The sequence below is a fragment of the Chiloscyllium plagiosum genome, chromosome 16 (genome assembly GCF_004010195.1).
Source record: "Chiloscyllium plagiosum isolate BGI_BamShark_2017 chromosome 16, ASM401019v2, whole genome shotgun sequence".
In the NCBI taxonomy this organism is placed as follows: Eukaryota; Metazoa; Chordata; class Chondrichthyes; order Orectolobiformes; family Hemiscylliidae; genus Chiloscyllium; species Chiloscyllium plagiosum.
The window spans coordinates 680,278-701,687 of NC_057725.1; the positions used below are offsets into that span (position 1 = coordinate 680,278).

Genomic DNA, 21,410 nt, shown 5'->3' on the forward strand with positions numbered 1-21,410 from the left:
ATGAAGGTGGTTGAAAGAAGGCCATTAATGAAGGTGGTTGAGGGCAGGTCATTGTTGAAGGAAGTTGAGGGACGGTCACTGATGAAGGTGGTTAAGGGAAGGTCATTGATCAAGGTGGTAGAGGGAAGGCCATTGATGAAGGTGGTTGAGGGACGGTCATTGATGAAGGAGGTTGAAGGAAGGCCATTGATGAAGGTGGTTGAGGCACGGTCATTGATGAATTTGTTTAAGGGAAGGTCATTGATGAAGGTGGTTGTGAGAAGGTCATTGATGAAGGTGGTTGAGAGAAGGTCATTGATAAAAGTAGTTGCGGGAAGGCCATTGATGAAGGTGGTTGAAGGAAGGCCATTGATGAAGGTGGAAAAGGGAAGGTCATTGATGAAGGTGATAGAGGGAAGGCCATTGATGAAGGTGATAGAGGGAAGGCCATTGATGAAGGTGGTTGTGGGACGGTCATTGACGAAGGTGGTGGAAGGAAGGCCATTGATGAAGGTAGTTAAGGGACCGTCATTGATGAAGGTGGTTAAGGAAAAACCATTGATGAATGTGGTTGAGAGAAGGTCATTGATGAAGGTGGTTGAGGGAAGGCCATTGGTGAAGGTGGTTGAAGGAAGGCCATTGATGAAGGTGGTTGAGGGACGGTCATTGATGAAGGTGGTTGTGGTAAGGTCATTGATGAAGGTGGTTAAGGAAAAACCATTGATGAATGTGGTTGAGAGAAGGTCATTGATGAAGGTGGTTGAGGGAAGGCCATTGGTGACGGTGGTTGAAGGAAGGCCATTGATGAAGGTGGTTGAGGGACGGTCATTGATGAAGGTGGTTGTGGTAAGGTCATTGATGAAGCTGGTTGAGAGAAGGTCATTGATAAAAGTAGTTGAGGGAAGGTCAGTGATGAAGGTGGTGGAAGGAAGGCCATTGATTAAGGTGGTTGAGGGACGTTCATTGATTAAGGTGGTTGAAGGAAGGCCATTGATGAAGGTGGTTGAGAGAAGGTCATTGATAAAAGTAGTTGAGGGAAGGTCATTGATGAAGGTGGTGGAAGGAAGGCCATTGATGAAGGTGGTTGAGGGACGTTTATTGATTAAGGTGGTTGAAGGAAGGCCATTGATTAAGGTGGTTGAAGGAAGGCCATTGATGAAAGTGTTTGAGCGAAGGCCATTGATGAAGGTGGTTGAGGGACGTTCATTGATTAAGGTGGTTGAAGGAAGGCCATTGATTAAGGTGGTTGAGGGCTGGTCATTGATGAAGGTGGTTGAGGGAAGGCCATTGATTAAGGTGGTTGTGAGAAGGTGATTGATGAAGGTGGTTGAGAGAAGGTCATTGATAAAAGTAGTTGAGGGAAGGCCATTGATGAACGTCGTTGAAGGAAGGCCATTGATGAAGGTGGTTGAGGGACAGTTATTGATGAAGGTGGTTGAGGGACCGTCATTGATGAACCTTCCCTCATAGCCACTGTCCTTGAGACCAGGCAACGTCCTGGTGAACCTTTCCTGCACTTCTCCAAAAGAGACCAGTCAGGCCATCATACCTGCACTGGCTCTTCAAATAAACATCATGACCTGGTGCTAATCTCTTGAATTCCCCTATATCCTGCACACTATTTTATTTGAGTTATCACCTTGAATGCCCAATTGAATCTGCCTCCACCACATTTTCACACAGTGCCTTCCAGACACTAAATACTCACTGAAAAATATTTTTCTCACATCAACCTTCATTCATTTGTATATCATTTTAATCGATATCCTCCATTTTTATTTCCTTTTACAACCAGAAATAACTTCACCTGATCTACTCTGTCTGGGTTACTCTGGGTTTTGCAAACTTCAGTTAGTTTTCCTCTCAGCTGTACTTTCTCCAAGGAATTCCTTCAAGCTGTCCTTGTAACTGACGTTCCTCGTTCTGGGAAACATTCTTACATATCACTCCTGCACTCTCTCCAATGTATCCACAGACCCAGGGATTCAGATACATGGATGTTTGAAAGTGATGTCACAGGTAGACAGAGTGAAGAAGGCATTTCGCCTTCATTGCTCAGAGCATTAAGTATAGGAGTTGGGATGTCATGTTGCAGTTATACAGGATGTTGGTGAGGCCACATAGAACATAGAACATAGAAGAATACAGCGCAGTACAGGCCCTTCGGCCCTCGATGTTGCGCCGATCCAAGCCCACCTAACCTACACTAGCCCACTATCCTCCATATGCCTATCCAAAGCCCGCTTAAATGCCCATAATGAGGAAGAGTCNNNNTTCTCACTGTCAACCCTATCTAAACCCCTAATCATTTTGTAGATTTGGAGTACATTTGGAGTACGTGTGCAGCTCTGGTCACCCTGCTACAGGAAGGATATTATTAAATTGGAAACGGTGCAGACATGAGTTACAAAGATATTACCAGGTCTGGAGAATTTGAGTTACAAAGAGTGGCTGGTTAGGCTGGGACTGTTTTCCCTGGCGTGTCGGAGGTTGAGGGTGACCTTAGAGAGTTTTATAAAATCATGAGGGGCATAGATAGAGGAAATAGCTATTTTCCGAAGGGTGGTGAGTTTAAAATTAGCGAGCATATTTTTATTAAGGTGAGAGCAGGATGTATTTCACACAGGGTGGTTTGGATGTGGAATGAACTGCCAGAGGAAGTGATAGATGCAGGTCGAGTTACAATATTTAAAAGATATTTGGACAACAACATGGATAGGAAATGTTTAGAGATATAGGTCAAATGCAGGCAAATGAGACTAGTGTAGTTTGGGAAACTTGGTCAGCATGGATGGGTTGGACCGAAGGGTCTGTAGCTGTGCTATATGACAGTATGGATCTATGCATCTGATAATATGGTGCTTAGAACAGCACATAATGCACCGAATGAAGTTTAACAAGAGTCTTGTGCAAGTTCAACATCACCTCCTTGATCTTCTACTCCATTGTCCCTATTAATAAAGCCAAGGACACTGCATGCTTTACTAACAGCTCTCTCCATCTGTCCATGATTTATGCATATATACACACAGGCTCCATCACTCCTGCATCCCCTTTTAGAATTATACCCTTTAGTTTATACTGTCCTTAATGTCCTTCTGACCAAAGTGCATCATTTCATACTTCTCTGTATAGAATCTCACCTGCCACTAATCTGCCTATAAGTTGCTATTCTCTCTACTAGAGCCAACTCTATAGAACCAAGGATGGCCTGGTGGCTCAGCGGTTAGCACTGCTGCCTCATGGCATCAGGGATGCTGAGTTCAATCCCAGCCTTGGGTGGCTATCTGTGTGGAGTTTGCACGTTCTCCTGTGTCTGCATGGGTTTGTGGGCGGCACGGTGGCACAGTGGTTAGCACTGCTGCCTCACAGCGCCTGAGACCCGGGTTCAATTCCTGCCTCAGGCGACTGACTGTGTGGAGTTTGCACGTTCTCCCCGTGTCTGCGTGGGTTTCCTCCGGGTGCTCCGGTTTCCTCCCACAGTCCAAAAGATGTGCAGGGTCAGGTGAATTGGCCATGCTAAATTGCCCGTAGTGTTAGGTAAGGGGTAAATGTAGGGGTATGGGTGGGTTTCGCTTCGGCGGGTCGGTGTGGAATTGTTGGGCCGAAGGGCCTGTTTCCACACTGTAATGTAATGTAATGTAATGTAATCTAAAAAAACATAGAACAATACAGCACAGAACAGGTCCTTCGGCCCTCGATGTTGCGCCGATCTGTGAACTATTCTCAGCTCGTCCCCCTACACTATCCCATCATCATCCATGTGCTTATCCAAGGATTGTTTAAATCTCCCTCATGTGGTTGAGTTAACTATATTAGCAGGCAGGGCATTCCATGTCCTTACCACTCTCTGAGTAAAGAACCTGCCTCTGACATCTGTCTTAAATCTATCACCCCTCAATTTGTAGTTATGCCTTCTCTTAAACGCTGACATCATCATCCTAGGAAAAAGACTTTCACTGTCTACCCTATCTAATCCTCTGATCATCTTGTATGTCTCTACCAAATTCCCTCTTAGCCTTCTTCTCTCCAATGAGAACAGACCCAAGTCTCTCAGCCTTTCCTCATAAGACCCTCCCTCCAGACCAGGCAACATCCTGGTAAATCTCCTCTGCACCTTTTCCAATGCTTCCACATCCTTCCCGAAATATGGGGACCAGATCTGTACACAATATTCCAAATGTGGCCGCACCAGCGTTTTGTATAGTTGCAACATGATATTACGGTTCCGGAACTCAGTCCCTCTACCAATAAAACCTATCACACCGTATGCCTTCTTAACAGCACTATCAACCTGGGTGGCAACTTTCAGGGATCTATGTACATGGACTCCAAGATCCCTCTGCACATCCACACTACCAAGAATCTTTCCATTGACCCAGTACTCTGCCGCCCTGTTATTCTTCCCAAAGTGCATCACCTCACATTTAGCTGCATTGAATTCCATTTGCCACCTCTCAGCCCAATTCTGCAGTTTATCCAAGCCCCCCTGCAACCTGTAACGTTCTTCCAAACTGTCCACTACTCCACCCACTTTAGTGACATCTGCAAACTTACTCATCCATCCACCTATGCCTGCGGCTAAATCATTTATAAAAATGACAAACAGCAGTGATCCCAAAACAGATCCTTGTGACACACCACTAGTAACGAGACTCCAGGCTGAATATTGTCCATCAACCACCACTCGCTGCCTTCTTTCAGAAAGCCAGTTTCTAATCCAAACTGCTAAATCACCCTCAATTCCATGTCTCTGCGTTTTCTCCATCAGCCTACCATGTGGAACCTTATCAAAGGCATTACTGAAGTCCATGTATACCACGTCAACTGTCCTATACTCATCCACATGCTTGGTCACCTTCTCAAAAAACTCAATGAGGTTTGTGAGACATGAACTGCCCTTGACAAACCATGTTGACTATCTCCAATCAAATTGTTGCTTGCTAGATGATTATAAATCCTATCTCTCATAATCCTTCCCAAAACTTTTCCTACAACAAACATAACGCTCACTGGTCTATAATTACCTGGGTCATCTCTGCTGCCCTTCTTGAACACAGACACGACATTTGCAATCCTCCAGTCCTCTGTAGACCTGTAGACAATGATGACTCAAAGATCAAAGCCAAAGACTCCGCCATCTCCGCCCTAGCTTCCCAGAGAATCCTCAGATAAATCCCATCCGGCCCAGGGAACTTATTCACTCTTGCATCTTCTGGAAATGATAACACCTCTTCCTTACTAACCTCAATCCTTTCTAGTCTAACAGTCCGTATCTCAGTCTTCTCCTCTAAAACATTCTTCTTTTCCTGAGTGAAAACAGATGAGAAATATTCATTTAGCACCTCTCCGATCTCCACAGGGTCCACACACAATTTCCCACTTCTGTCTTTGACTGGCCCTATTCCTACCCGAGTCATCCTTTTATTCCTCACATACCTATGGAAAGCTTTAGGGTTCTCCTTTATTCTATTTGCTAAAGACAGCATGTGTCCTCTCCTTGTTCTTCTTAACTCTCTCTTTAAATCCTTCCTAGCAAATCTGTAACTCTCCATCATCTCATCAGAACCGCCTCGTCTGAACATCATATTAATCTACCTCTTCTGCTTAACAAGAGATACAATTTTAGTATTAAACCACGGTTCCCTGATCTTCTCACTTCCTCCCTGCCTGACATATCTGTTCCTTAAACCAGCTCCACATTTCTATTGTCTGCATCCCCTGCATTTTGCTACCCCATTCTATGCATCCTAATTCCTGCCTAATCACATTATAATTGCCTATCCCTTTCCATTGCTAAACTAAATGTAACTGAATTATGGTCACTCTCTCCAAAGTGCTCCCCTACCGCTAAATCAAACACCCGTCCTGGTTCATTACCAAACACCAGATCCAGTGTGACCTCCCCTCTTGTCACCCTTCGACATACTGTGTCAGGAAACCCTCCTGTACACATTGGACAAAAACTGATCCATCCGATGTACTAGAGTTATAGCATTTCCAGGAGAAAGTGAGGACTGCAGATGCTGGAGATCAGAGCTGAAAAATGTGTTGCTGGAAAAGCGCAGCAGGTCAGGCAGCATCCAAGGAGCAGAAGAATCGACGTTTCGGGCATAAGTCCTTCTTCAGGAAGAAGGGCTTATGCCCGAAACATTAATTCACCTGCTCCTTGGATGCTGCCTGACCTGCTGCGTTTTTCCAGCAACACATTTTTCAGTTATAGCATTTCCAGTCAATGTTAGGAAAGTTAAAGTCCCCCATAATGACCACCCTGTTCCTTTCACTCTATCCCAGAATAATTTCGCCAATCCCCTCTTCCCCTTCCCTGGAACTCTGCGGAGGCCTATAAAAAACTCTCCTGCCCTCTCCTCTCCTGTTCCTGACCTCAGCCCACACTACCTCAGTAGACGGGTGCTCATCAAAAGTTCTCTCAGCCACCGTTATACTATCCTTGACTAACAAGGCCAATTTTTTACCATCTTCCCTGATCTTGATGCAAGATCTAAACCCTGGAACCTGCAACATCCATTCCTCACCCTACTCTATCCATGTCTCCAAAATGGCCGCAACATCGAAGTCCCAGGGACCTATCCATGCTGCAAGCTCACCTACCTTATTTCTGATACTTCTGGCGTTGACATAAACACACATCAAACCACTTTGCTGTCTGCCAGCACACTTCTGTGACTGTGAAATCCTGTCCCTGTCCTCGCTACTCTCATCCTCCTGTGCACTGCAACTACACCTCAGGTTCCCATTGAGGAACCAGAGCCTTCATCAGCTTTCAAAATGGAAAGGTGAAATCGAGGACGGCAGATGCTGGAGATCAGAGTCTCGATTAGAGTGGTGCAGGAAAATCACAGCAGGTCAGGCAGCATCCGAGGTGCAGGTAAATCGACGTTTCGGGCAAAAGCCCTTCATCAGGTATTCCAAAATGGAAAACTGAATTGTGAGCAGAATCTCAGGGGACTCTTTAACTCCTGTACGATTCTCTTTGAACTGTCTGGTGGTCACCCATTCCCTGGTTTCCACCAGTCCCTAATCTGTGTGTGGCCAGCTCTCTCTCTATGCTGTCTGTGTAACTCTCAGACCCACGGATGTGAGACCGTGTCTGCAGCCACAGCTCAAACTGCAAATCCTGGAGCTCATGTTTCTGCAGATGGGAGCCTTTCCTGCACACACAGTCTCCCAGACCCAGACTGATGAATGAACAAACATATTATTTTCTGTCTTTGTAGCTTGGAAGTGCAGTCTATATGTTATTTTGAAAATATTATCTGACCGAAAAAATGTAGCTCCAATAAAATGGCACCCACTCCAGAAACCATAACATCACATCATAAAGATCAGAGGAATATTGTTCCATTTCCATTGAATGTGGAATGCTGAGAATTGTAACTGATACTTTAGGGAAGGCATTCAGCTTATAATTGAAGTGTTTGGAACAATATCGCATTTATTATCAATTTCTATTTTTAAGTTTAGTTTTGTGAAAACCCGTATTGAAATCTCTGCATACAAAAGATGTTTAAAAAAGAACTTCCACTATTTCAAAGATGTGAAAATAATTCTGTATAAGTGGCCAACATTTGAATGTACTTCGAGCAGTGAATACAATGAGTATATCATTTAGTGACAGAATGACAATAAATAAATACAAAGAAAAGGAACAAGAGCAGGAGTTGGCCGTTCATCCCTCAAGCCTGATCTCCCATTCACTATGATCGTGACTATTCTGTTTGTTCCAAATTCCACATTCCTATCTACCCCCAATAACCCCTGACCCCCACCGCCTGACAAGAATCTCTCTACCTCCACCAAAAATATACCCAATGACCCCAACTCTATTGGCTTCTAAGGCAGAGTGTTCTCAAGGTGCACAACACTTTGAGAAAAACATTTTCCTTATCTCTGTCCTCTTTCAAAGTGTTCATTAACATTTTAATAGTTGCTTTGTCTTCATCTATTATTTCATAAAATATGAAATATGGAATGTGATTTACAAACACACAGCAGGACTTTGAAGTATTTAAATATCTTCTTAAGGGGTTGTCAGAGAGCATAAGACACTCGGGAATAAATGGTTTTCTTGCTTAGTTTAATTACTTGAATGAAAATTGATACTGTGTGAATTAGTAAATCATTGCTTCAGGGAAATTATTGCATATTATGTCTTTATGAATACATTAATAACTTTATAAATTAATTTTGCACGTGATGAGTAAGTAAGTTATAACTGGATTAACAAGGTGTTGGTTTAATCAGTGATTTGATTCCAAATTTATTTCAAATGTCTTTGATCTAAAGCAAACCATCTTAAAATACAAATATTAGCAAGGCAAACTGTTATTCCATTCATAGTATTCTTGACCCATTTGTTTGTGCTTGTTCATCAGTTCAGTGCTTAATGCAATACAGCGTATAAAGCCTGTGCTGATATTCACATGACTAATACTCTGAAACACAGCAAAGCTTCAAACAGCTTCAGTCTACGCACAGTGGGTTCCCAGCTGACAGACAGAATGTGGGGTGGGCTTTGTCACCAGACTTCTTCTGGATTTTGCATGCCCAGATATATGTGCTACCACTCTGTTCCCAGGAACCTGCTGTTATTTTTAGGGTTCTGGCAACTAAAGCATTTCGAAACTGGGTAGTGGAGAGCTGAAACTGGGGAAATATGAAATCTTTGTTGAATGCCTTAAAGATAGAAGGTAAGCAATCTGTGCAAAAAGAATATTCTGGCAAATTTAAGAAGGGATTTATAAGTGTGGTGACGTTAATATTCAGATTTTAATTGAAGACTTAATTGAAGATATTTCAAAATAACTTTTCAGGTTTCTATTTTTAATGTTCTGTTTTAACAAAATGTTTGACCAATATTCAATTTGATCATTTTATATCCACAAGCTAATTGAGCACAGCAGATTTCTCTCTGTCAGGCAACTCCGCGCAGTACTCGGTTTGACAAGTGATAAAAAAGAGAAAGAGGAGACTTTGCACACAATTACTTCTGGTGATTGATAGTGCAAGGCAGCCTAACTGAGACTATCTTGAGAGATTGAATTATGCCATAACTGCCACAATTAGCTGTGAAAAAAACATGGTTTCTTATTTATGTACCTGCTGTGAAACAAGAGTTTCTAATCAGTGAAACAGGACTGTTCAATGCCTGAATGCATGCTTATTCTGTTTATGGCAGGTCAGCACCTAATTAATTCATTTGTAATAATTTCATTGGAAAAGACTAGTTCAATTTAGTTTTTATAACCTGCATCCAAAATTAATTGTCAATTGTTTAACAAGATTACTGGTCAAAAGCCTTACAGTGTAATGATGCAATGCTGAATTTAACAACAAAAATTCCACAAAGTATCAAAAATATTCAATAGATTTTGGGTTCATTGTAGAATGCATGAAGCTATTGAACAGGATCATTTAAGGAGTCAGCTTTCCTCAGGAAATATCATTGATATTTTATGTGCAAATCCAGGTTTAAGTGTGACTTTAAAAAAAACAGGAGGTGCTTGAGTGTTGATTCAGCCAGCTGATGACCAGCTGAAGTCTTCTGGTGCGAGAGTGTGACTGTGACAGTGAGCATGTGGATTCATGTATGTAAAAGAAAGCAAAACACCCACATACCTGATGCCTACGCATCACATAGCTGGAAAGACATCTGACTTTCAGTAGAACGGAAGTCACTTTGAGGTGTTGAAGAAACTCTTTAATGATAGTCACAGAAATTAAGAACATTTGTGCAGTAGAACACTTACAAGCAGCAGGGAAAATATAAATACATGGCAAATGACAAACAATTGTGGATTTAAACTGAAATGTATCACAGGATTATTTGATTCTGCCCTCATTCTTGATTCAAATTGAATATTTGACGTGAAAGCACGGCAAAGGCCTAAATTGACAATTTAGGACAAAGTGAGGACGGCAGATGCTGGAGATCAGAGTCAAGATTAGAGTGGTGCTGGAAAAGCACAGCAGGTCAGGCAGCATCCGAGGAGCAGGAAAATCGACGTTTCGGGCAAAAGCCCTTTTGAGGCAGGGAGCATCGAGGGTGGAGAGATAAATGGGAGGGGGGTAGGGCAGGAGGGAAGATAGCTGAGAGTGCAATAGGTGAATGGGGATGGGGGTAATGGTGATAGGTCGGAGAGGAGGGTGGAGTGGATAGGTGGGGAGGGAGATTGGCAGGTAGGACAGGTCATGGGGGCGGTGCTGAGCTGGAAGGCTGGAACTGGGCGAAGGTGGGGATATAAGCTGTTCGCTCGTATTGAGCTACTCGTTTCTGACCCAACAGCATTGCAAAAAGAAATGAACACTGATTCATGGTGAAAAGTTTTGAGAAAAGGCCTCCCCTCTGGTTGAGGTTTTGTGTGGCATTGGTTAACTCGGTTGGCTGGACAACTGGTTTACAATACCGAGTGATACCAACAATTGCTACACCATTGGCTGAGGTCATCACAAAAGACTCCTTCTCAACCTTTTCTCTTGCCTGAGGTATTGTGACCCGTAAGTTAAACCGTCATCAGCCGTGTCTTTAGGAGAGCTGGACAATAGCACCTTTACCTTTGTAGAGCTGGAGCCAATTGGTACAGGCTAGAAAATTCTGCCACCACTGTTTATGCAAATGAATGACGGTTCTGAATGACATTGAATTGCAATTTCTGAATTTATTGCTGCAGGTTAGGGTGAGGGTTCGTGTGAGAGTAGATTTTTATATGGCACAGCCTGTTTTAAAAAGAAGGGAGATTTTCAATTCTATAGCTTTCCAGTACCACCAATCACCCCCAAAGTGCTTTATAATCAATGGAGTACTTTTGAAGTGTGGCCGCTGTTGTAATGAAGGAAATATGATAGCTAATTTACACAGAACAATCTCCCAGAGACGGCACTGTAATAATGACAAAATAATCCATTTCTGTGATGATGATTGAGGAATAAATACTAGACAAAGCACCAAGAATAATTCACCTTGTTGATTGAAATATTGCCCTGACATTGTTTACAACCACTCCAACAGGGCAAGTAGGGCGTCAGTTTAATGTCACATCTAAAGGCTAGCATTTCTGACAATGCAGCACTCTCTCGGAAGGAGCTGAGCCATGTCCAATACTGTCTTCAACTGGTTGAAGATTCACAACAGGTTTCAGGTAGGCCTGAGACCATCCTGTCAGTGGCCTCTGCTGTTTCCTTTCCAACATGGCCCACCAGCTATAACCTCCTCCAGAGCCCTCTCGAACCTGCTCTCTACTTCCTCTTCTGTCTTGTTTTTCTCCTGTTTCCATCATGCCCTCAGGTCACTGTGTCTTTGTGATACACTTCCTGCTAAGTTGAACTTCATCCCTTTCAATTCCTGACCACTCAACCTCCCTTTCTGCTCTCCATGTTAATTAATATCATTAATGGTACTCTCTGCAATTATTGTCCCCATCTATTTATATTTGATCTCACTCTCCCTCTTTAACCGCACTGACTTTGCAACTCCTAGCCCATTCTCAACCTCCCTTTCATCTTCAAACTCCTTATATATCCTTGCCCCCACCTCATACACATCCAAACTTATCTATCCTGGAACTCCATGTTGGAATCTCTCCAGCCAGACTCCCTCCTCTGACACAGTTCTAGAAGTCTCCTTATCAATGTCACAGATGATATCCCATGTGCCTCCTCGCTTTTTTTCAATCTGTCTGCAGCCTTTGACAATCTCAATCACTCCAGCATTGGTGGCCGTGCCTTCAGTCTTGGCCTTCAGATCTAGGATTCAATCTCTCCCCCGCTGCCCCCCCTCTATTACCACCCTTGCCTCATCTCTCCTGCTCCAAGTCATTCCCTAAAATCTCCCTCTTTAACAAGGTTCTTGTTCAGCTGCCTGGTACATGGCCTCCTGTGGTTTAGTATCTAATGTTGCTTCATGGTGCTTTCCTGAAATGGCTTGGGATGTTTTATTATGTTAAAGGTACTGTTTAAATATGGGGTCTTTTTGTAGGTGAGACTGATTTCTTCAGGATTTTCAGATTGTTGTAGGATTTTAAAGGGTGAAGATTAGATAATTTCCAACAGAGTTAATGTGATGAATGAAATTCCATGGAGAAGGACGTGTCTCAGCATTCCTATTAACCCTGGTTGTTACAAACTTACAGCTGCTTCTTATCTCCAGTTCAGTTGTGAACTCGATTTCTACAATGTCTTTAGAATTCAGCCAGCAGCACAGGAAAGAATATCATTTGACAAGTTTCTGCTGTATGACCTACAAAATAAACCAGCCAGTGTGGATGGGGAGAGTTAGTTTTAATTTCAAGTGAGCTGTATGGTAATCTTCCTTATTCTGCAGATAGAGCTGACTCATCCTTGGGTATGGCTCCGCAGCTGCCATTTGCCCTTGGCTCTTCATGTCTGAACCTTTAACAAACACAAATTACATTTAGATAGCCCCCCTCTTTAAGTCAAGAAACATCCCAAGGTGCTTCACAGGATGGTTTTCAGGCAAAATCTGTCTGAGTGTTAGAGACACGTGTTTGGGTGTGGGAGTATACATTTAGGTGTTGGGGGAGGGAATTTGAGATTTGGCAGTGGGAGTCTGGGTATTGGGGTGAGGATGTGGGCTTTGTGGTGAGAGTCTGGGTGTCAGGAGTGAGTCCTGGTGTTGGGGGTGAGTTTGATTGGGCAGATCTTCTGGTTTTACCCCATCTCTCCTTGCAACCTTGACTGGCTAACAACTGAGGGCTGAGAAATCCAGTTGGTATTTGTTATCCTCTTGGATCACCAAGTAATAGTGTCACTACTCAGAGCTAGGAGGTCTGAATTCAAGTCCCACCTGCTCCAGAGTTCTGCCATATCTGGACATGTTGACTACAAGTACCTACAATTGTAACTGTGGGACTGAAGATCTCAGCGTGTAGCTGGGCCTTTTTTCATGCCTGAGTATCACAACATCCCTGAGTATAGCATCCCATTGCTGTAAGACATTGTGGTGGCTTAATTACAAAGCAACACCAAAATAGTAAGATGCAATTCTCACCAGAAGTGGTACTCAGTGTTTAAACAGTTCAAGTATTCTTTGTGGCTTTTATTTAAATTCAGTCAGATTTAACTTCCTTTTTGGTCCATTCATTTTCTCCTGTTAATTTGTACTACAAAGAGACTCTTGAAATTATATAAAATTGGCACAAAATTTTAAGGGGAATGGTTTGTATTAATCTCCAAAGGGAACATTGACAGTGCAGAAACGAGGGGTGCTTTGATGTGTGTGCATTATTATCAACAGTTGGTGTGTATGTGTTCCTGTGTAAGCCATTCCATGGGAATCTGATTGAATTGCTTGCACTGAGCAGAATGCGTGAACTTCGGAAATTTGAATGGTCCAATGTCCATATGAGTGCGAGACATGCTGGAGGTGGCTTAAAAGTTTTCTTTCTAAATTCTCTTGCATTGAAGAAGTGAAGATTTTCCCATCTCAGCAACACAATGAATTGGAACAATAACTCTTCAGGAGGTAGTTGTAATGGGAGGACTGAGGGGAAAAGCTTTATCCCATGTATCTTTTGTCCTTCCAGATGGAAGTTGGCGTGGGATTGGATGGTGCTGTCGAGGGATCTTTGGTGAATTTATTCGGTGCATCTTGTGGATAGTACACACTATTGCTACTGAGTGTCGGTGGTGGAGTGAGTGGATGTTTGTGGATGTGGTGCCAATCAGGCAGCTGCTTTGTCCAGGATGGCGCCACATCTTGAATATTGATGAAGCTGCCCCCATCCAGGTCAATGGGGAGTATTCCATCACACTCCTGACTGTACCTTGTAGATGGTGGGACAGGCTTTGGGGAGTCAGGACGGGAGTTACTGCCGCGGTATCCCTAGTCTCTGACCTGTTCTTGTAGACACTGTGGTTGTGTGGTGAGTCCAGTTGAGTTTCTGGTCAATAGTCCAGTCATAAAAATGAAAAATGTTGATTAAAATCTAATCCTGTCTTAATTTCCTTTTTCCTTTACAGTACCCTTTCGAGAGGCACCGACTTACTCCAATCGGAGGAGGGGACCTCAGAGCACTCTTTCTGCACCGCGAGTCCTTCTCCGTTCAAATAGTGACAATAACCTGAATGTGAACGAGATCCCAGACTGGACGGGGAACACATCTGCTACTTCACACCGAAGCCTTTCATCACAACGACTGCAACAGATGCAGAACAATCCTAATGGCACTGTAAACAGTGGCTCACGGAGCCGTTCACCATCCCTGAACCGGATTGGAGAAGACTGTCAGAGGCCACAGCACAGGCAGATCAGGTACGGAAACCTCACTGCACTACAAGGTACTAACAGCTTTCATTGCTATACCGCCTCATCGACAGGCGCTAAAGAAAAGGCAGAGGAGCTTTTTGTTTTCTGTGGTGAGATTTTAAGATCTGAATACTCTGCCTAAAAGGCAATGGCAGCAAATTCAAATGTAACTTTCAAAATAGAATTTAATAAAATACTAAAAAGGGGATTATTAGAAGGTCTGGCCTAAAAGTCAGCCAGAGGATGAATCAGATCGAAAAAGAACCAGGCAGACATGATGGGCTGAACGATCTTCCTATGTGAATAGCGATTTCCCCCTTTTCTTTTGCTGGGTTAGCTCTCTGTTCCTTGACAAAATGTTTCTCATTGCCTGAGGAAGCCAAATATCTGAAATCTCTTGACTTCACATTCAGTTTCAATCTCCCCTTCAGCGAGATGGACGTCCCCCATTTACTTTTCTAATGGCATCACTTATTCAAACCAGGTGTAAATATTGAACCTGAAGTTAATTTTTGTTACATTTTGTTGTCTTTTATCATAACTCTTGCCATTTCCCAAGCTTCTCATCAGAGCTTGAACCTACTCTTGACCTTCCTGGCAAGTGAACTTTTCTTGCATTCATCTCAAATGCCATATCATCAACTTTAATTAAAGTATCGAACCTGGTACAAACAGCAAAATAACAAATATCACTTTCATTACTCCTCCACAATTTTCACACCCGTTCAGTACCTAACCTGATGTACCAGCACACTGTGGACCACAATACTGAGAAATCAACTAGACCCAGCTAGAAGTCTTACGAGGAAAGGCTGAGGGACTTGAGGCTGTTTTCGTTGGAGAGAAGAAGGATGAGAGGTGACTTAATAGAGACATATAAGATAATCAGAGGGTTAGATAGGGTGGACAGGGAGAGCCTTTTTCCAAGTATGGGGACGGCAAGCACGAGGGGGCATAGCTTTAAATTGAGGGGTGATAGGTATAGGACAGATGTCAGAGGTAGTTTCTTTACTCAGAGAGTAGTAAGGGTATGGAATGCTTTGCCTGCAACGGTAGTAGATTCGCCAACTTTAAGTACATTTAAGTCATCATTGGACAAGCATATGGACATACATGGAATAGTGTAGGTTAGATGGGCTTCAGATTGGTATGACAGGTCCTGTACTGCGCTGTAATGTTCTATGTTTGTCTTGGGGATTGTTGCTTTTGAAATGTATTTTGACAGACTTAAAGCATTTGCTTACACAGATGTCTAGGATTGTGCCAAGATAGGATTTCAGAATCCACTTTGTGAGGCTGTGTGGGTAAATGTGAAGAGGCCATGACAGACCAATACACTGGCTGTGTTCATGCGCCAATCACAGGTTAAAGACAAGTGGCCCAAGCTTCTGAGACTCAAGGTGATTATGAAAATCTCCAGTCCAAGTTAATAAAAAGTTAATAGAGAGCTGTGAGCTGCTTGCAATTGCTGCTCACCTCCATGTTGTGGCCTTTTGCACCTCCTGATTTTAATTCCTCCATTGTAGGTGATTGTTTTCCCAGCCTCTAGAAATCCTTCCTAACCTTCTGTCCCATGGGGTGTACATCAGACACTGTTCCTTCACTTGTCGCTGCATCTAAATCCTCAAACTCGCTCCCTAACAGCATGCTGAGTCTACCTTTACTCAAAGACAGCAGGGGTTCAAGAAGGTAGCTCACCATTACCTTGTCAAGGGGCCACTAGGAACAGGCAATAAATGCTGGCTGTCTGTTCTGTTACTCTGATGCACTTCGTATGATATAATTTGCCTGTAGAGCATGCAAAACAATACTTTTCACTGTATCTCAGTAATATCCCAGCAATAAGTCAAATCAAATCAGTGATGTCTACCTCTCCTGAGTCAATTCAAAAAAATGTCCTGATCTGAATCTTGTCAGGGTCCTGCGATACGCAGACAGACCTGAAAAAGATCTGAAACCTAACACCAAGCTCATGGTCTACAGGCCAGCAGCATTACTAGCAATCCTGTATGTGTCAGAGACATGGATAACATCCTGCAGCAGCCACCTCAAATCCCCTGAGAAGTAGCACAAGAAATGCTGGCATCAAGTTCCACAAGTTCACCGACAGGATCTTCAGTCCAATATCAATGTCCTGTCTCAAACCAATGTCCCCAGTATTGAGGCACTGGTTATGGCCAATCAACTGTCTTGGGTGAACCACATCATCCTCACATGTGACACAAGACTTCTAAAACAACTAGCTACCTTTCTACAGTGCGTACCATCTACAAGATACACTGCAGAAATCCACCCGGGCTCCTTAAACAGTCATTTCCAAACCTAGACATGGCCTCCTCTGCATTGGGGAGACAGGACGCCAACTTGCGGAACATTTCAGAGAACATAGCTGGAATACACGCCGAACACTTCAACTCCTCCCTCCTGCTCCGCCGAGGACATGCAAGTCCTGGGATCCTCCATTGCCAAATCCTAGCCACCTGACGCCTGGAGGAAGAACGCCTCACCTTCTGCCTCGGGACCCAGGGCATCTGTGTGGATTTCACCAGTTTCCTCATTTCCCTTCTCCCCCACCTTATCCCAGATCCAACCTTTCAGCTCGGCACCGTCGTCATGAACTGTCCTACCTGTCCATCTTCCTTCCCACTTATCTGCTCCACCCTCCTCTCCAACCCATCATCATTACCCCTCACCTTCATCTACTTATCACCTTTCCAGCTACCTTGACCCCAGCATCACCCCCCTCCCATTTACCTCTCAGCCCCCTTGGGGCCCACCCACCGCATTCCTGATGAAGAGCTTACATTCGAAACATTGATTCTCCTCCTCCTCGGATGCTGCCTGACCTGCTGTGCTTATCCAGCACCACACTCTTGACTCTGTTCTCCAGCATCTGTAGTCCTCACTTTCTCCTGGTCATTTACAAACCCACTACCACTTCTATAAAAAAAGGACAAGGGTAGCAGATACATAGGAACACCACTCCCTGCAATTTCCCCTCCAAACCACTCACCATCCTGTCACAACTATATCACTGTTCCTTCAGTGTTGCTGGATCAAAATCCTGGAACTCCCTCTGTAAAGGCATTGTGAGCACATGGAAAGCAATGAGAGATGAGAAATAAATACTGTCCCAGCCAGTGACCTCTCTATCCTTTGACTGAATAATAAATGGAAGTGAACGTTTTGACTGAACTATTAGGTACCCCCTGATCTAAGTACACTTTCTGCAGCTCAGTGTTAGATATACAACATAGAACATGGAACATTACAGCGCAGTACAGGCCCTTTGACCCTGTGAAACTTATCAGAAGCCCATCTATCCTACACTATTCCATTCTCATCCATATGTTTATCCAATGACCATTTAAATGCCCTCAAAGTTGGCGAGTCTATTGCTGTTGCAAGCAGGGTGTTCCATGCCCCTACTACTCTCTGAGTAATGAAACTACCTCTGACATCTGTCCTATATCAATCACCCCTCAATTTAAAGTGATGTCCCCTTGTGCTAGCCATCACCATCTGACGAAAAAGGCTCTCCCTGTCCACACTATCTAACCCTCTGATTATCTTATATGTCTCTATTAAGTCATCTCTCAACCTCTTCTCTCTAATGAAAACAGCCTCAAGTCCCTCAACCTTTCCTCATTAGACCTTCCCTCCATACTAGGCAACACCCTGGTAAATCTCCTCTGAACCCTTTCCGAAGCTTCCACATCCTTCCTATAATGCAGTGACCAGAACTGTACGCAATACTCAAAGTGCGGCCACACCAGAGTTTTGTACAACTGCAGCATGATCTCATGGCTCCGAAACTCAATCCCTCTACCAATAAAAGCTAACACGCCGCATGCCTTCATAACAACCCTGTCAACCTGGGTGGCAACTTTCCGGGATCTATGTACCTGGACACCGAGATTCCTCTCCTCATCTACACTATCAAGAATCTTACCATTTACCCAATACTCTGCATTCCTGTTATTCATTCCAAAGTGAATCAAGATATTGTTCGATAATTCTGTTGTCAGGATCCGTGGGATGTTTGCACCACATTAAGGACATTATATAAATAGAAGTTATTGTTTGATGTGAAAAGGGAATGACGATGCATCAGAGTATAATTTCCTTCATTCTAACAGTGACTGCATTTCAAAAGTACGTAATTTGGGGATGTCCTAAGGTTGTGAATAGTGTTGCACAAAAGCAAGTCTTTTTCCTTTTTGTACAAATAGTCATCGTTTTCTGTCTAAATTATACTTATTAATAGCTTTGAAAAGCCTTTATCTCTGTGAGCTCTGACGGTTTATGAGTTGACTGCTGTGAATGGAATGGTTTTATTTGTATGTTTAATGACTATGTAATTCTAGATCAAGCACTGTGCCAATTAATAGCAAATCTCTTGCTGCTGCAACTGAGAATTAGGTTGGAACAGTTCACCAGTGCCACCTTATCCTTGAGTTATATTTAGGCACAAGCCCAGGCCATCACCTACAATGAGTTCATCACCTTGGACGACACAGTCAGCTTTAGTAAAACCTGAGGTTACATCTACCCTTTTCCTTCCTATTGCCTCTTAGTCACACTGCAGATCTGAGCAGAGAACCTGGGGACTTCTATGGAATAAAATTCTGGCAATGTAAAACTTTGACCTAATTTCCTATATCCAGAGCCCACCTCCCTAAATAACAGACAATGCAGGAAACACTCAGCAGACATTGCTGACGTGGAGAAAGGAACAGAGTTTCAGGTCAATGACTTTTCATGAGAATATCTTTCTTACATCCTCATGTTACATAGGAACTATCAACTGGGAATCACAGTAGGTCATTTGACCCATTGAATCCAATTCAATATTCAGTAAGCTTCATTGGCTGGTTTCTTCCCTATTTCCACCATCTTGCTCTTTTCCACTTCCCTGCAATCACTTTACACCTACAAAGATGTTGCAACTTTACCCAAAATCTAGGTCCTCTATTCGATCCTGTCCTGACTCTACTCTGGTTCTAAACACTGCATACGGAGGAAAAGACTCTCCCAGTATCCTGCCTCGATGAACTGGTCCTCACCCTCCTGCCTGTCTACTCCTGACAATACCTCGGTTGAGAGTGTGTTGCTGAAAAAGCCCAGCAGGTCAGGCAGCATCTGAAGAGCAGGAGAATCGACGTTTCGGGCCCGAGCCCTTCATCAGGAATGAGCCCTTTCCTGATGAAGAGCTTTTGTGCAAAACATCGACTCTCCTGCTCCTCGGATGCTGCCTGACCTGCTGGGCTTTTCCAGCAACACACTCTCAACTCTGATCTCCAGCAACTGCAGTCCTCACTTTCTCCTGACAATACCTTGTCAAACCCTACACGTGGAAAAGCTTGTTCCTGGTTGTAGTTGCCCAGGCACCAGGACTGGATGAGATGTATCCAAGGATTTTGAAGGGAGAGTAGGAATTGAAAGGGTGCTGACCATAATCTTTCAGCCATCCCTGGACTCTGGGGAGATGCCAGAAAATCAGATAATTGCAAGCATCATGGCCTTATTCAAGGAAGGATAATCTCAACAATTGAAGGTGGGGAAACTTCTAGATACAATTGTTTGGTATGGAATTAGCACTACATGGGAAAAGCTGAGATGATTAGGAAGTGTGGATTTCTGAAGGAGAATTTGTGTTTAACTAGCTTGCTGGAGATTTTTTTGAAGGGGTAACAGGTGGATGAAAGTAATGCTGTAGATAAGGTGTACGCAGATTTTCAGCAAGTGTTTGATACAGTGCCACACAGACTTGTGAAGAAACATATCAATTGCTGATACAAAATGTTAGAAGCGATGTAAGTGCAAAATTGACTGTGTTAAGAAACAGAGTAATGGAAAATTTAGAAGAAGGTTTTGTCATGGAATTCCACACAACTTGGTAATTGTACCTTTGCTTTTGCTACTATATGTGGCAATGATCTTGGTCTGCTGGGTCAGTTTCAAAGTTTGGAGATGTTATGAAACTTAGAAGAATTGTAATCTGTGAGGAGGATAGTGTGAAACTCCAAAAGGATGTTGACAAGTTGATGAAGTGGACAGATAGATGGCAGATGAAGTTCAATGAGGAGAAGGGTGAAGTGATATATTTTGGTCAAAAGAACAATGAAAGACAATATAAAACCAGCAGTGCAGTTCGAAATGGGATGCAGGAGTAGAGGAAGTTGGGTGCATATGTGCACAGATCATTGAAAGTAGCAGGACAGGTTGAGGGAGCAGTGAGTAACACACATAGTAATCTTGGCATTAGTCATCAGAGCACAGATTACAAGAACAAGGAACTTGTTGATCTTGTACAAGATATTTGCTGGACCTCAGCTGGAGTGGTAGATGGAGTTAGTTTGGATGAATGAGGTGCTGCGTTTTGAAAAGATAATTTAGGGCAGGACTTATACACTTAATAGTAAGGTACTGGGAAGTGTTGCTGAACAAAGAGACCTTGGAGTGCAGGTTCATAGTTCCTTGAAAGTTGAGTTGCAGTAGATAGGATAGTGAAGAAGGCATTTAGCATGCTTTCCTTTACTGATCGGTGCATTGAGAATAGGAGTTGGGAGGTCATGTTGCAGCTGTACAGGGCATTGGTTAGACTGGGATACTGTGTGTAATTCTGGTCTCCCAGCTATATGAAGGATGTTGTGAAACTTGAAAGGTGTCAGAAAAGATTTACAAGGATATTGCCAGGGTTGTAGGGTTTGAGATATAGGGAGAAGCTGAACAGGCTGGGGCTGTTTTCCCTGGAATGTCAGAGGCTGAGAGGTGATCTTATAGAGGTTTATGATATCATGAAGGGCATAGATAGGGTACATAGCTGAATAGGTGTTGCTGGAAAAGCACAGCAGGTCAGGCAGCATCCAAGGAGCAGGAGAATCGACGTTTCGGGCATGAGCCCTTCTTCAGGAATGAGGAAGGTGTGCCAAGCAGGCTAAGATAAAAGGTAGGGGGGAAGGACTTGGTGGAGGGGAGTTGGAAATGCGATAGATGGAAGGAGGTTAAGGTGAGGGTGATAGGCAGGAGTGGGGGTAGGGTCAGAGAGGTCAGGAAGAAGATTGGAGGTTAGGAAGTTGGTGCTGAGTTCGAGGGTTGGGACTGAGACAAGGTGGGGGGAGGGGAAATGAGGAAACTGGAGAAA

The 21,410-nt window shown here is 43.5% G+C and overlaps 1 protein-coding gene across 5 annotated transcripts in view; it reads left to right on the forward strand.

Annotated features, from left to right (window-relative positions):
- The first annotated feature begins 8,490 nt into the window (after positions 1-8,490).
- Positions 8,491-21,410, forward strand: part of LOC122557604 (SH3 and multiple ankyrin repeat domains protein 2-like) — a 473,900-nt gene continuing 460,980 nt past the window's right edge. For all 5 annotated transcript variants that reach the window (XM_043705318.1, XM_043705321.1, XM_043705322.1 and 2 more), the window contains exons 1-2: positions 8,491-8,690; positions 13,978-14,269. In XM_043705318.1, coding sequence (XP_043561253.1) covers positions 8,657-8,690; positions 13,978-14,269 — 326 coding nt within the window. In that variant the 5' untranslated portion in view covers positions 8,491-8,656. The remainder of the gene's footprint in view (positions 8,691-13,977; positions 14,270-21,410) is intronic.